At 36.9% G+C, this 16,337-nt stretch overlaps 1 protein-coding gene across 4 annotated transcripts in view; it reads left to right on the top strand.

The window, feature by feature from the left end:
* Positions 1-206: 206 nt before the first annotated feature.
* The window catches only part of LRRC49 (leucine rich repeat containing 49), a 130,090-nt gene continuing 113,959 nt past the window's right edge, over positions 207-16,337 (top strand). For 2 of the 4 annotated variants that reach the window (XM_060095190.1, XM_060095193.1), the window contains exons 1-6: positions 207-401; positions 1,051-1,107; positions 3,339-3,426; positions 7,869-8,066; positions 8,410-8,512; positions 10,081-10,284. In XM_060095190.1, the coding sequence (XP_059951173.1) occupies positions 354-401; positions 1,051-1,107; positions 3,339-3,426; positions 7,869-8,066; positions 8,410-8,512; positions 10,081-10,284 (698 nt within the window). In that variant the 5' untranslated portion in view covers positions 207-353. Of the gene's footprint in view, positions 402-1,050; positions 1,108-3,338; positions 3,427-7,718; positions 7,774-7,868; positions 8,067-8,409; positions 8,513-10,080; positions 10,285-16,337 lie in introns of those variants that run through there. The other 2 variants (XM_060095194.1, XM_060095192.1) reach the window with 2 other exon arrangements.

Raw genomic sequence — 16,337 nt, 5'->3', positions numbered from 1 at the left:
CAGCTGAGGTGGGCCGTAAAGAGGGACGGACCGGAAGTGCTGGTTGTCATAGCTACCGAGGTGGCCGGCCTCTTCCCCGTCTTATCCTCCTCTCCACACTCCCGCTCTGTTTTTATGAGGCCAGGAAAATAGAACTAGGAAGTGCTGACGTTTTGGGACCCCCAAATATAACCAGAGGCTCTAACGAGGGCATCGGCCAGTGATTTGGTGGAGGACCAGACCGGAAATGGTAGTTTCCATGGTAACTCCTGAGCGGGTTGCCTGGGAGATGACCCCTTTCGCTCTCTCTGAATCTGTGCTGTAGCGTCACTTCTAAGGCAGATCTAACTGATCTTCTTGGACTGTCTCCTGCCATGATTCCCGGGAAATACCGCTCTGTTTCTGGCCGGGCTGCGAGCAACGTAGGTTGGGTCTCCTACTATTTCTTCCCATTAGTAGCGTCCTTTCTGACTGGCGTCTTTGTCCTAGGTGATGGGCTGTATTATTGGGACCAGCACCCCTGAATCTACGCAAGCTATTGTTTGACCGAGCCTTGAGATTCCTGGACTGGACCAAGGCACTTGGAGGGTATTTAATATTGTGTGATGGGTATTCAAAGTCTTGTCCAGGATCTGGGCTTCCCAGAAGGTGGAGCTGGTCTGCTGTGAAAGGCTAAGCTTCATTTAAATTCCTTTAACCGGTCAATTCCTTTTTTTTTTTTTTTTTAATTAAGAAAATATTAACTGGCACCGCCACCTCCTTCACCTGTCTCACTGAGCTATTTACTTAGACCTGAAATAGCAAGTGTCCAAAGCTTTAGGTGCTAAGTAGAGGGTTAAATTGCTGCAGACATTTTGGAAGATAAATCACAGTGAAACCTTTTAATTCTTAGTTGTGATTTTATTGTTTTCAGCAGATCCCCAGAACACGATAATTTACCAGAAACAAGCAAAAAGCGAACATTCTGTTTTTATTCTATTTTTTTGTTATATCTTTGTGTACTATTTTGGGGAGGTATGTGTGTGTGTATAAGTTAAGAGCATATTTTATGGTTTAATTTTTACATTGTAGGTGAACTGTGGGCTTCATCTGGTAATTCAAACATCATCGCTTCCTGAAAAAAACAAAGTAAGATTTAAGCAGATTTGTATTTAAATTGAATATAACTTGTTTTATATTCTGCAAAATAGCATGATTTAAAGAGCAGAGTCTAAATTGGAAAATTTAAGTATATTTACTTTGGTCACTAATCTAAAGGTAATTTTTATTTTCTGCCTACACATAGCCAACTAGTGGTTACCAAAGAAGAGAAGGAAGGGGGAGGGGGAAATTAGGGGTATAGGATTAAAAGATACAAACTACTATGTATAAAATAGATAAGCAAGAAGGATATATTGTATACCTCAGGGAATTATAACCACTGTTTTGTTATAACTTTTAATGGAGTATAATCTGTAAAAACACTGAATTGCAATGTCGTACACTTGAAACTAATATAATATTGTAAATCAACTATACATCAATTAAAAAAATCAAACAAACAAAGCCAAAAAAAAACCCCACCTCTTTTAAAAACTGAATCTTATTTAATCCATTAAGAGGTAAGGTGGGGGGTTTTTTTGACATCTAAACATTTCTTAAATCACGACCCTTCTTAAAACTGATGGCACATCATTGTTTAATTGGGAAAGTTTTTCCTTCTTAGTAGGGGGTAAAATGATGGCATGTCTTACTACTGATGGAATCTTATAATAGATAAAATGTAATAATTTGGGGGCACATATCTAACATTCCTGAAAAAAAACTGATTAGCAGTGGAAATATATTAGGCCAAATGCTATTTAGAAGTTAAGATTTGAACATGAGGTTCTTTTCCCCAGTTTGCCCATATTCTCCCTGGCATTTCCATAACTTCTGGCTTTTGACTTGATCTCTGAGATACTCATGTTCTCCCCCCAGCCCCAACCTCAGCTCTCAGATACACTCACCCACCTCCCACACAACTGTGTTTCAAGACACAACACAAATTTTCCTTCTTTGACCAATTTGGACACCTCCAACTGGCACAACTCAGGTTTTTCCCAAAAAGTTGTTAAATAGGTGTCACTGAAGGAACTCTAAAGTGAAGGGCAGAATTTACAGATAAAAACCTGAGAAGGCTAAGGAGGGGCATGAGGAAGGTGGATGGAAGGACGCCATTGGTCAAGGAGGCAGCTGTGGATTACATTATGTATCTGGAAATAAACACTTGGAAAATAGGCCATTTGATTATCTTGAATAAATAGTAGTTAGTTAGATTAATTGAAAATATTCTTTATTGTAATTGGACCTAATGGATTTCTTCCAAAGCTTTGCTGATTGATTTCACTGGACAAATCTTATTCCACTATTATACATAGTATGTTTCTGGGAACTATGTGCCTCATCCTGATTCTTTCCAAACCATTCATTTTCTCTTGTGTGGACATGTATTCTGAGAAAATACCTTAGCTCATATAATGTATAAGGATATAATGTAAATGCTATTAGAATTTTTATAGTAGCATGAGAAACATCATAATTCTTTTATGATATGTATTTAGGGGTTTTGGTAGCTAATCATGAGAGGTTGTTTTGGTTTTGTTTTTCTCAGTCCTCCTATCAAATAATTTAAAATAAATTTAGAGAAAACCCTTCTTAGAAGGTTTAGATATATAATTTTATTATGTTATAATTGGACTGTTAAAGAGTTCTAATGATAAGAACATTGTGATATTTTTTAACAGAATTTAGTTTCTATTGTATGATTTTTGCTTTTCCTTTTGAGAAAATGATTCTTGTAATCACTGAATTGTGGTGAGAGTATGGAGGAATTGCAAGTGGCTCAGACTGGAGCCTGGTTTCATCTGACCTCATGAGGACTGACTCCGATTTGTGTGTGTGTGTGTGTGTGTGTGTGTGAGTGTGTGTGTGGTAAAATACACATCACATAAAATTTACCACTGTAACCATTTTAAATTGTACAAATCAGTGGTATTAAATACATTCACAATGTTGTGCAACCATCACCACTCTCTAGTTTCAGTTTTTATCACCCAAAAGGGAGTCCCTATACCATTAAGCAGTCTCTCCCCATTCCGCCTTCCCAACCCTCTTGGAAGCCACAAATCTGCCTTCTGTCTCTATAGACTTTTCTATTCACAATATTTCATAAATGGAATCATATAATATGTAACATTTTGTGCCTGGCTTTCTTCGCTTAGCATGATGTTTTCAAGGTTCATCTATGTTGTAACATATATTGGTTATTTTATGTTATTTTATAATTATATTCATTACTTACTCCAAAAAAATTTTTTTTCTTAAATAATGTTTTTTAGGTTGAATTCAAGCTAAATAAAGAAACGCCATCATTCCCTGGTCGACTCTTACAACATGATCTTGAAAGAAACTACTCAAGTAGGCAAGGTATTGTCAGAGAGTAGAGATCAGATATGGTTTATCTTCTTTAAGTAATATTGTTTAATAATGTTGAATTTCTAGATCCAAAGAGACTTGAATTAAAAATGACATCATTCATTGGTTACCAAATTGATTGGGAATTTGTTTAAATCAGAATTGATTTTATATACACAGCATAGTAGATTATTTCTAATACAGGAAAAGCTGTTGTGTTTTAGTTTGGGGTGGGCTCTGCACAAGAGAATGGGAAGGAATCTTCCAAATAATGTCTTAGAACTAGGAAAATAGCTAATTAGTGAGGGTAAGAGTATGGGAACACAGATCTTTAGGGAATAAGGAAACAGTGGAAAGAATGGAAAGTCAGGAGTAGAAAAGAAGCTATCTCTTTCCCTTACTAGCACATATAATTGTAGATATTTTATATCAAAGGCCTTAAACTTTTGTGTGCATTCCCCAAGATCTTGTTAGAAATGCAGATTCTTAGTGCTTCCCTTCCCTTGTGCCCGTCCCCAGTCTGATTTTGTAGGCCTTGGGTGGGATTTGGAAATGTGCGTTTTAGTAATGCCTCAAGTGATTCTGATGGATGTGGTTCATGGACCACCTTTTGAAACACAGCCTCATATGATCTGGTTATATTTCTGAAATGTATTTTTCAATTCAAGGAGAAATTTTCTTTGGAACATTTGAGGTGTTACTTGGTTGCCAACAACTGTTAGCTATCTGTAATGTGCTAGTGTTAAGCACTACAGAATCCTTACATACAGCACTGTCCCCATCTCCTAGGAGTTTATATGAGAGGGCTGATCAGTATAGGCCTCTCTAGATTGTTTATCTCGCTACTGCATGAACATGTGGCGATTTTGAATATTTTATTAGTTTTCTTTTTTTTTTTTTTTGGAACTTCTGGACTTTCCTCTTGGGCCCATCTAATCTGACATGACTTTTCTCTTTCCTATATCCTACACTCTTGTCTTGGTCAATTGCTGGACATGACATCAACCTAACTGCTGTTCCACAGTGTAGGAAGCATGTGTCTTGCCTTTTTTGGTTCAATTCAGTACGTATCTACTGAGTGTGTACTGTGTGCCAGACACTGTATTAGGCACAGAGCTATAGATGTGAACCTGAAAATTCTCAAGTAGGAATTTTTTTAATGTTTGCATTGTGAATTTCCTTCACATTTTTGATAATAAATCTTGAATTTGTTTTCTAAAACTTAAATACTTTTCCCAAGGTATTCTTGAGTTAGAGGAGGAAGTTGGTAGACAGATTTGTGTATGTCTGGCTAGGTAAGTTTATTTAAGTGTTAAAGTATTGCTAGATATTTGCTAATGAGGAAATAGTATGGCGGCACTGAATTTTGTGAACCTGAAAGATAAATAAACTCTTGTACATAAGTAATGACCCATAAAATACAGATTAATTCTTTAGGGAAAAATAAACCTATTCTTTACATTAAAAGATTTTATTCAAACTCTTTCTCTGTGACATTTGTACCTGATTGTTTCCAAATGTGCCTCCTTCATAGTTCCAGTCAGTTTCATGCAAGGAAGGCCACACAGTGTGTAGCTGTTTTCTTGACTTTTGTACTCACTGTTCTTCTTCCAAAGGCACAAAACTTTGGAAAAATTATAAGTAGCAGTTTATCAGGAAAAGTTGAGGAATCTCTATCTAATAGACTGCATCCTGATACCCAATTATTATAATTAATTTCACCTCATTCTTATTTTTTCTATTTTTCAAAATTAATTGGACATATATAATCGCCTGTCACCATAAATTAACCAGTGGTACTCTCAGTCCAAAGTAAAGAAACTCTATGTTTTAGTTAGGCTACTTAGTCTAAAACTTGGTATGTGATTTTTTTAGGATTTTTATATTAATGTTAAGAGTTAACACCTGTATCCTTGAGATTTTGTAAGAGCCAGGGACTGCTATACAGTAAAATCTCAGTTAACCAGAACTTAGTTGATTAAATCCCTTAATTAAAAATTCTAAAATATGTATATAGAGAGGAAGAGGCAGTGCTTGACTCTTAAGGTCATGATAAATCATGAAAAATACAGACACAGGATTTTGGTTACTAAAACAATCTCAAAGGTAAGGCTGAGTGGACACATATATGACTGTGTACTGTATGATCCATCCAGCCAGCCAGCCATCTGTCCATCCCACTGCCCATCTCTCCATCCATCTTTCCGTCCATCCACTCACCCATCCATCCATCCATGCATCTAGGGTGCCGTGCAGTGAAGACTCTTACCAAACATAGACCATAATGCCTCTAAACACTTTGAGATCCTAATTATGAAAGAATTCATTCAGCATTTTTATACTAAAATGCAAGAATATATGATTTTCTTTTTTAACAGAAATAATATATGTAAAATGGATTTCTGATGTACTCTTAATATGGAAAATCAGTTAGTTAATTTAGTGATTGCCTAGTGAATTTAGATTCTACAAAGAATATAAAGAATGTAAAATGAGCTCCATTTCTCAAGGAGCTTATAAATTTAATTGGGAAGACAAAAGCTACATATCTGGTGAATTAAATAGTGATATATGAAATCACCAATAACAGGAAATGCTTCAATTAAAATTTTGCCACATAGTAGTGCTGTTTATATGCAGGATGAAACATTCCACATATAATGTGGGTGTTTGATACACACATATTTGTATATATATGTGGGTGTTTATATATCCACATAAATATGTGAATGTTTCAATTGCAGGTCACTCTGGTTCCCAGTCATTTAGAGCAGCGCTCCCTAACCTTTTTGGCACCAGGGACCAGTTTTGTGGAAGACAGTTTTTCCACAGCCGGGGTCAGGGGTGGGGGCATGATTCAGGTGGTAACGGAAGCAGTGGTTCACATGGTAATGCAAGCTTTGCTCTCTTGCCCACTGCTCACCTCCTGCTGTGCGGCCCAGTTCCTAACAGTTGAGGGGTGGGGACCCCTGATTTAGAGTATCTTGTTTGTGGATTTTAAGGCCTTTCTATCTGATCATTCTCATATCCTGCTATTTATTGTATGATGTATGTCATACTGATCGTGACTGTAAGCTCATCATGCAGATAGTGATTTTGACTTCTGTGTATGATAAGAGCTGAAAAGTGTGAGGATGAAATTCCTTTATTCACTGAAGTAAGTGAAATTTACTCCTTGATTATTGCCTCTATATCCCAAGTCTTATTAAATTTAAATCTGCCTGCTAAATTGAGGAATGGCTTGAAGCCTTAACAAAATAATTTTAAAAACCTAATTCTGATGCTAACAAGGGAAATCAAGGTTGTCTATTGTTTGAAGTTTTTCCTTTATCATACTTAGCTGACCAGTTAATCCGTAACCAGTTAATCCTTACACTGGTTTTTGTTCTTTTAACCATCCAATTTTTGATTTCCAAATCCGTTTACTGACTCCTGGTTGCTTGGGTACCTTGCTAGCAACTGGTCATGTCACAAGACCAGTTCATTTATGAACATGATCTCAATTCTGAATGCTTGTACTCTAGAACATCATTATTAGTTACCTGATATTTCATGATATTCAGAAAAGTGGGATGTGAGCACTGATTATTTTGTTCAAGAAGTGAGGTATGTGATACTTTGGTTTATATCTTGCATACCTGGAGAAGTTAGCAAATACCACTGCTTTACAGTTCTTTAGTATGATATATATGGAACTTGATTTTAAGATGGCTTCCCAAAGAATATGTTAGCTTCCTATATTTGGGTTCATCTTTTTGCTTTATTGGTCAGTTTAAGCAGTAGAATTCTGTGGTACCTTAAGTTCTATTTTATTGCTTATTACTCCCATCAGCATCGATTGCTGCTTTTAGGAAATTTTCTCTTTGTAGAAGGAAATAGAGTTGATTTCTTCTGGTGTTCAAACTGGTACCTTTGACCCATTGCTCAAGTCTTACTTCATTTCTGGAACTTCCCAGCATCTTTTATTAACTATTCTACATTCTTCTAGGTCTTTAGAATATATCTTAATATCCACCTCCCCCAAAACTCATCTGTGACCATCTTCTTTAAGTAAAAAATAACCAGACACATTTATGTGTGAAATTATAAATTGATATTTTTTTATTCTGCATTTTGTGTATGTTGTTCTGTACAGTTTATTAATTTCGTATGTGTTTATCCACTAGATTGAAAGCTACTTAATGGCAGGGACAACATCTATCCAACAACCTATAAACCTCATAGGGGTGTCACATACCTTGTGGGCCCTAACTACAAGCCTAACTACAAGTGTACAAGATTTATTGACGTCCACTTTGGTCTCTGCAATATTCTCTACCAATAGTAGCTGAACATACAAAGAAAAACGGATGATGCGAGGTTTCCATTTGTTATCCAAAACTACTTTCTCTGTATTTCCTGTAGCAAAGTCATGTATTGTATAGCTTTGTGATAAATTTTTTGATATTTTGAAGGAGATGGAAGAGTAATAAGCCCTTCACCTCGTAATAAATCATCCTGCATCTCATCCACAACAAATGTGACAGAATTATGTGGGCTGGAAGTGAAAACTACCATGAGCTCCTTATCAGCATTTGGAAATTCTTCCACTAAGACACCTTCAAAGTCCAGAATCCGGCCGGGCTCTCATAGTGCTGGCCCAAACGTATCTGGTAATGAGGGACTATCATCTCAGTTATAAGAGAGTTAAAATTTATTATTAGGAGTCAGGATTATAAAGGGATAAAGGTAGCACTAGCGTAGTTCTATACTTTCAACCAATCTATAAGGCAAGGGAAAAATTATTTGGTATACACAGAACACATAGTTTTCGTTTAAAGAGGAAAGAAACGAGCTCAAGTTTAGTAACTAATTTCAAATATGGAGAGCTATGGAGGCTATATTTTCTAGAAAGGATATTTGTAGGTGCCAGAGTTCTCCAAATATGAGGTGACTTTAGTTTCAAGATTTTAAAGGTTTTTCTTAATCAAGTAATTTGTATATCATTTTCAATAGGTGATCATATTAATTTGGTGAGCTCATCAATGCCATCATTTCCCATTCTCCAACGTTCTTCTGAAGAGAAAATTCTTTACTCAGACAGGTTGACCCTAGAAAGGTGAGGACAACTTACTTTTTTGACTAGATAATTTATAGACACGGTACAAGATTTGAAAGGTACAAAAGTCTCTCTCCCTCCTCTTATTTTCCTGCTATTTATTTCTCCTACCTAGGTATAATCACTGTTACCAGTTTTTAAATTTATCCTTCCAAGGGTATGTGGAGAAATTTTATATCTATATAACGTAAAAGAGCTTGACTATACTCTAAAACAGTACTATAGATAAAACGTCAAAATATAGTCCTCACATGGGCTCTTCTGCCCTGTCCAGTTGAGTTCCCTTTTACCTCATTGGCTCACAGCCTCCTAATCTCTCCTCCGCTCACCCTGCTACAGCCATACCTGCCTCCTTGTTGCTCCTTGAATACACCAAGCATGCTTAAACCTCAGACCTTTTGCATTTGCTGTTCTCTCTGCCTGGAATGCTGTTCCACCACATATCTGTAGACTCACTGTCTTTACCTCCTTCAGATCTTTACTCAAGTGTCATCACCTAGGGATAGCCTTCCCTGGCCACACTCTCCAAAGCTGTAACTCCTTCGACCCTGACTGTCCCCAGCCCCTTTCTCTGCTTTATTTTTCTTCTTACCACTTATCACCTTCTAACATATTAAATATTTAACTTATTAAGTTTATTGTTTGTCTCCTCCCACTAGAATATAAGCTCCACAGACACTGGGAGTTTTGTTTAGTTCTGTATTTCAGGCACCTAGAACAGAACCTGGGACAAAATAAACTCTCAAAAAATTCTGAATGCAGGGCTTCCATGGTGGCGCAGTGGTTGAGAGTCCGCCTGCCGATGCAGGGGACACGGGTTCGTGCCCCGATCCCGGAAGATCCCACATGCCGCGGAGCGGCTGGGCCCGCGAGCCATGGCCGCGGAGCCTGTGTGTCCGGAGCCTGTGCTCCGCAACGGGAGAGGCCACAGCAGTGAGAGGCCCGCGTACAGCAAAAAAAAAAAAAAAAAAAAAAAAAAAATTCTGAATGCATAAGTATGTTTAGGACTTGATCCCCATCTTTAAATCTAGGAAAGTATCAGCAGTAGAATGGTGGATGAAGGATTTCAACCTTACCTTAGCACTATAACCAGCAGGGAAACTACCTCTGCTGTGCACACCTTTAGCTTAGCAGTGTATATCTAACAGCAAATGGTTAAGCAAACTTCCTAGCTTAGCAATGCCTGAGCAGTGGATTGATGGCAAATGCACTTCTCTGGTTATGTGACATGGTTCTTTGAATTATCTCAACCTCTATTGCAGAAGGCAATTACATTGAGTATTTTATGATGTTAAGTTAATTTTATGTGAAATAATTAATGTTGGAGTTTTTTAAAATGCAATTAGAGCTAGACTTAATTTTAATAATTACCCTGGCCAAAGTATATTGGCTTTTATATGAGTGAATTACACTTAGATCTAGAATGCTTAGTTCATGGAGGCAAGAAGTAGTTCTATTTATCTTTTTCTCCTCACAGCATGGGAGCATGAAGATACTACTATTAATATTTGTAAAAGGAGGCGGAGCACTAAATCAGAACCTTATTAACTTTAAAAAATGTTTTCTAGGCAAAAGCTGACTGTATGTCCTATCATCGATGGGGAAGAACACCTTCGTCTGTTGAACTTTCAACACAATTTTATAACTCGGATCCAAAATATTTCTAATCTGCAGAGGCTAATATTCTTGGATTTATATGATAACCAGATTGAAGAAATTAGTGGGCTTTCTACTCTGAGATCCCTCCGTGTCCTTCTGTTGGGGAAAAACAGGTAATCTTTGCAGATCAGTTTTTGTTTGTTATACTTAGGACTAACGTTGAATCCTATGGTGTTTAGATGGCAACTCAAAATTGAATAATACTTAAGAAACTAATAGACTAAAATTTTTGAAAGATTATTTAAATGGATTAAGATTCAGTCATAATTTGTTTTATGAGATTCAGTCTGACAATTATTCAAACCAAGTAACATTTTTTAAGTGCATATTTTATTATTTCTGTTGCTTTCCAGTGCCATATCTTATGCGGAAGTAAATAGCAGACTTTGGCCTTTATGTTTTTTTAAATTAATTATTTTATTTATTTATTATTTTTGGCTGCGTGGGGTCTTTTGTTGCTGCGCATGGGCTTTCTCTAGTTGTGGTGAGCGGGGGCTGCTCTTCACTGCAGTGCGTGGGCTTCTCATTGCAGTGGCTTCTCTTGTTGCAGAGCACGGGCTCTACAGGCTTCAGAAGTTAGTGGCACGGGCCTTTATGTTATATTAGGTTATATTTTAAACGTGTATTCACATTAGGATTATGTGTTTCATTTGTGATTCTTCTCAGTGCTTGACTGAGGGTAGACATTTGATACTTTGTGATTGTCGAATTATAGTCAGTCATCTGTATCCAGTTTCTCATCCACGGATTCAACCGAGGATCGAAAATACTTGAAAAAAATATTCCAGAAAGTTCCAAAAAGCAAAGCTTGAATTTGCCACGCTCCTGGAAACTACTTATATAGCATTTACACTGTAGTACATATTATGAGTAGTCTAGAGATAATTTAAAGCCTGCATATACTCTGACATTTCACATAGGGGACTTGAGCATCTGCAGATTTTGATATCCATGGGGATACAAGACCCAATACCCTGCTGATACCCAGTGACAACTATACTGATTGATTGTTGTTCAGATGATATTCTCAGTATGTATTTGATATTACATCCTATATCAACTTCCTCAGTTCCTTTTATAAGGCTCTATTGTGTAGTGCAGCTACGTAACTCCTCACTAATTTCTTTGGGATTTGTTCAAGACTTTTCTTTCCATTCTTTTTTACTAGATAGCTTTTGCAATGCCTACAAAGAAAAGCTGTTTAGCAAAATCCAAGAATGATTTTTATATTATCATGAAGTTTAGATATAGCATTATACCTAAACTTGGTTCTTTTCCTCCCTATTTCCCCTGCAACAGCATGGACCTTGAAATACCTCTTTATTATTGCTGGCCAATGGTAATATAAGATACTTTTTCCAAGATCATGTCCCAGCGTTCTAGGCTCTTGTCTCTTTTCTGCAGCTTCCTGAAAGTTCCCATCAGTGTAGTTTATCATCTATAGTTGGTTCAAGTGTTAAACTAAGCATTATGGTAGCATGAGGGAATTTAGAGTAATTTTAGGATCATTGAGTATTAGAGTTTGGAGTGACCTCAGAGATCAGCTCTCTTATTTACTGCTGAAGAAATGGAGATGTAAATTGACTTTTGCGAGGTTAGATATGTCCAAACTATACACACTAGGAATATGCCACCAGAGCATTCACTCAGTAAAGTGAGGAGTAAACTTTTCATACAATTAAGGCATTTCCTTCTAGGTGCTCCCGCTCATCTCTCCCGGAGACTTCTTTACTAGTTTCTGATCCTTGGAGTTTCTGATTTGTTTGTCTAGCTTCCATTCATTCTTTAGTATCATGGCTTTTAGGTCCTTCTTTTAGTCCTTGAGTAAGTAGTTTTTTGTTTGTTTTTGTCTTCTTCCAGTTTTCTTGAGATATAATTGACATATAGCACTGTATAAGTTTAAAGTATACAGCATAATTATTTGACTTACATACATCATGAAATGATTATCACAATAAGTTTAGTTGAATATCACCATCTCATATAGTTACAAAATTAAACAGAGAAAAAAAATTTTTTTTCTTGTGATGAGAACTCTTAGGATTTACTTTCTTAAGAACTTTCATATATAACATACAGCAGTGTTCATTATATATATCATGTTGTACATTACATCCCTAGGATTTATTTATCTCATAACTGGAGTTTTGTATCTTTTGACTGCCTTCATCCAATTCCCCTTCCTCTCACCCATCCCCTGCCTCTGGTAGCCACAAATTTGATTTCTTTCTCTGACTTTGTTTTTGAAGTATAATCAACCTCCAACACTATGTTAGTTCCTGTTATACAACATAGTGATTCGATACTTCTGTACGTTTCAAAGTGATCACCATGATGATAAGTCTAGTTACCATCTCTCATCATACAAAGATATTACATAATTATTGACTATATTCCTCACGCTGTATATTTCATATCCATGACTCATTTATTTTGCAACTGGAAGTTTTTGCCTCTTAATCTCCCTCATCTATTGCTTTCCTCCCTACCCCCGTCCCCTCTGCCAACCACCTGTTTGTTCTCTATATCTATAAATGTTTCTGTTTTGTTGTGTTTTTTATTTTCCACATACAAGTGAAATCATACAGTATTTCGTCTTTCTCTGTCTGATGTATTTCACTTAGCATAATACCCTCTAGGTCCATCCATGGTGTTGCAAATGGTAAGATTTCACTCTTTATTATGGCTGAGTAATATTTATATGTATACAACAACATCTTTATCCATTCATCTATTGATGGTCACTTGGGTTGCTCCATATTGTGGCTGTTGTAAATAATGCTGCAATAAACATAGGGGTGCACATATCTTTTCTAATTAGTGTTTTTCTTTTCTTCAGATATATACCCAGGAATGGAACTGCTAGATCATATGGTAGTTCCATTTTTAATTTTTTGAGGAGTTTCCATAATGTTTTCCATAGTGGCTGCACTAATTTACAGTCCCATCAACAGTGCATGAGGGTTCCCTTTTCTCCCCATTCCTGCTTCTTCTTTTCAGCTTCTCTGTCTTCTTGGAAATAATGTTTTAAGTTTGTTTTTGTTTTGTTTTGTTTTTTAGTAATGTGTGCCTTGAAGACACCAGTCTTCCTTTTTCTACTCCTCCATCTTTTTTAAAATTTAATTTAATTTAATTTTTAATTTTTATTTATTTATTTATTTTTGTGGCTATGTCACACAGCTTGTGGGATCTTAGTTCCCCAGCCAGGGATTGAACCCGGGTCCTCAGCAGTGAAAGCACAGAGTCCTAATCACTGGACTGCCAGGGAATTCCCCTCTTTTTGTTTGTTTGCTTTTCACTCACATTTTATTTTATTTTTTACATGAAGAAAATAGCTTTTATTTTTTACATGAAGAAAATAGCTGTTTTATTTTATTTTTTACATAAAGAAAATAGAACTGTTAGTGTTCTTGAATAAAAAAGAAAATTAGTCAGAAGACTACTTTCCACACTGTCCCAAATTGCATATTTCTGAAGTATCAGTACAATACAAATCTGATCCCTAAAACATGTGCCTACTGCTCTCTAGCCAGCTGACTTTGTCACAGCAAGGGGCCTGTGAGTCTTGAAGATGCAAATCTATAGTAAGGCAGTACTTTAGTGAATATTAGGCAAACCTGGCTGAGGAATGCTAGAGGAATGCTAGAATGTTTGTCTTGGATGACTTGTTGCCCCTGACTGGTTAAATCCAGAAAGCACTGTAGTCTTTTAGTCCAAGGCAATGGAACCACATATGAAAATCCAATGCAACAATATGCCTTTAAATTCAAGCAGATCCAACAAAGATTTCTTCTCAGAAGCTAGAAAGATCCTGCTCAGATTCCGTATGTGAAGTTTACATTGCTAACAAAGAACTCCCAACCCCTCTGTACCACTTTGCTGTTGAAGTTCTTACCATCTAACTCTTCTGTTTTCTGTATCCCCTGTTTATCCTTGTGAGATCTTCTGGTACCCTGATCATCACAGGCTAATGAATAGAACTTCTCTGGATTTTCTTCTGATCACCCGGGACTATAGATAACAGAATTCTCCACCAGACTCTGGGATTCCATATTCCCTTCCTTTTGATTTCTTGAAGGTTCCCACTTAAGGATTTGTCTTTGACACCTGAAAAGCCAGGCCCTGTATAGATCCTGTAGTGGGGTCCTTATTCTGGCATCAATCACATAATGTGGCCTGCAGAGACAAGCTGTGATATACCCCTAGATGTCTGTATCTGCTGAGTGATGAGTGAGACTTGTCTTTTTCTAGTTCAGTTCTGTTTAATGGGGGAACTTTTAAAATTTAAAACCTTTCAGGTCACATTGGTATCAATGTAAAAATCTTAAGCTATTTAGGAACTGACTAGGATTCTGCAAATTCCTCACATCAATAATTAATCTGACCAGTAACCTCCTAGGTCAACTGATGCCTTCATCTGCCTCTGAATTCCTTAGAATTAGGTTTGTTTTTATATTACCTCAGGTACTGGGGGGTAGGGAGAGAATCTATGGCAAAGGCAGTTCATGAGAACAAGAGAGCAAGGTATTTGGCTGGTCTTGGGTTTAACCGACTGAGCAACTTGTCTATTTTTCTTCCTATTCACCTGGGCAATCAGAATCAAAAGTGAGAGTCATAAAGCCACTATGTGTCAAAGCTAAGAGAATGCTTGAAGTCACAACAGATAGTGACTGTTTTACTGGATAGCTTAACAGTATGTGTGGCCCTGGTGGAATGCTTTGAGAAGACATATTACACATGAAGTTTTCTGTGATTGAAGTGCCTTAAATGTGCCCAGAGTTTCTGATAAATAAACAGATTACATTCATCCTCCAAATCAGAGAAACTTGGACTGAGACAATCTCCATATCTTATGTATAATTTTCAAAATATTAAAACTATAGTTCTCAGACCAGTAGCTGGTAACTACAGGCCAAAGTTTTAATTAACTCAATAGTGAGGGAGCCAGTGGGATGACAAAGCTGGTTCAGAGGAGGATACGAGACACTGATATACAGTCAATGAAAAATAAATAATGCTGGGATAAGATTAAGTTATTGAACAGGTTAATATCCTACAAAGCACTAAACTCATAACACTATGGGTTATCTTTTCTATTAGACAGAGCACCTACATTCCTACTTGGCAAAAATTATCATTACATCTTATTAGTTTTCCACAATTTAGTATGTAATGTTACAGAGTTTGGGCTCTAGTTAGTTGTGAACACTCAGATGATCCTTAGGTAGGTTTGTTGACAGTGCATTGAAAGGACATGCAGTCATCCCTTTGCCTTATTTCCAAGTTTTGGTTATCAACACTTGAGTACACCCTTCATTCTATAATCACGTATCACAGTTTTACAAAACTGGTTTTTATACTATGTGTTTTTTACTTGAATATATTTTATTATTTACTTCTCATGTCATTAAGGGTTCTTTGAAAATATAATTTTTTTTTTTTTTTTTTTTTTTTGCGGTACGTGGGCCTCTCACTGTTGTGGCCTCTCCCGTTGAGGAGCACAGGCTCCGGACGCGCAGGCTCAGCGGCCATGGCTCACGGGCCCAGCCGCTCCGCGGCATGTGGGATCTTCCCAGACCTGGGCACGAACCTGGGTCCCCTGCATCGGCAGGCAGACTCTCAACCACTGCGCCACCAGGGAAGCCCTGAAAATATAATTTTTAAGAGCTACATAATATATATGGATATATATAATAATTTACTTAATAGTTCCCTTTTGTTAGACTTACATTGTGTCCTTTGTGTATGTGTGTGTGTATGTGTGTTGTGATGAATATCCTTGTCTATAAATCTTTGTCTGCACCTCTGATTGTTTCCCTAAGGAATTCTAAGATAGGCTTTAGTAGATGAGTTCACCCTCATAAAGCTTATATGAGGGGGGAATTGAGATTTGATGAGGAAAAAAGTCTATATTTTAGGGTAAAAATCTATATTTTAGGGTGTGGCTCACAGTGTGATTCCAGGACCAGCAGCATCAACACCACCCAAGAACCTGTTAGAAATGCAAATTTTTAGATGCTATCCCAGAAACTCTGGAGGTAGGACTCAGCAATTTGTGTTTTTAGCAAGCCCTCCAGATGATTCTGATACACATAAAAGTTTGAGAACCACTGTTTTAGGGAACGTGAGCTTGGGAGTATAAAAGAATTGAATAAAAGTCTTCTCT

Source organism: Mesoplodon densirostris, chromosome 4, assembly GCF_025265405.1.
Source record: "Mesoplodon densirostris isolate mMesDen1 chromosome 4, mMesDen1 primary haplotype, whole genome shotgun sequence".
NCBI lineage: Eukaryota > Metazoa > Chordata > Mammalia > Artiodactyla > Ziphiidae > Mesoplodon > Mesoplodon densirostris.
This window is presented reverse-complemented; position numbering and strand designations above follow the sequence as displayed.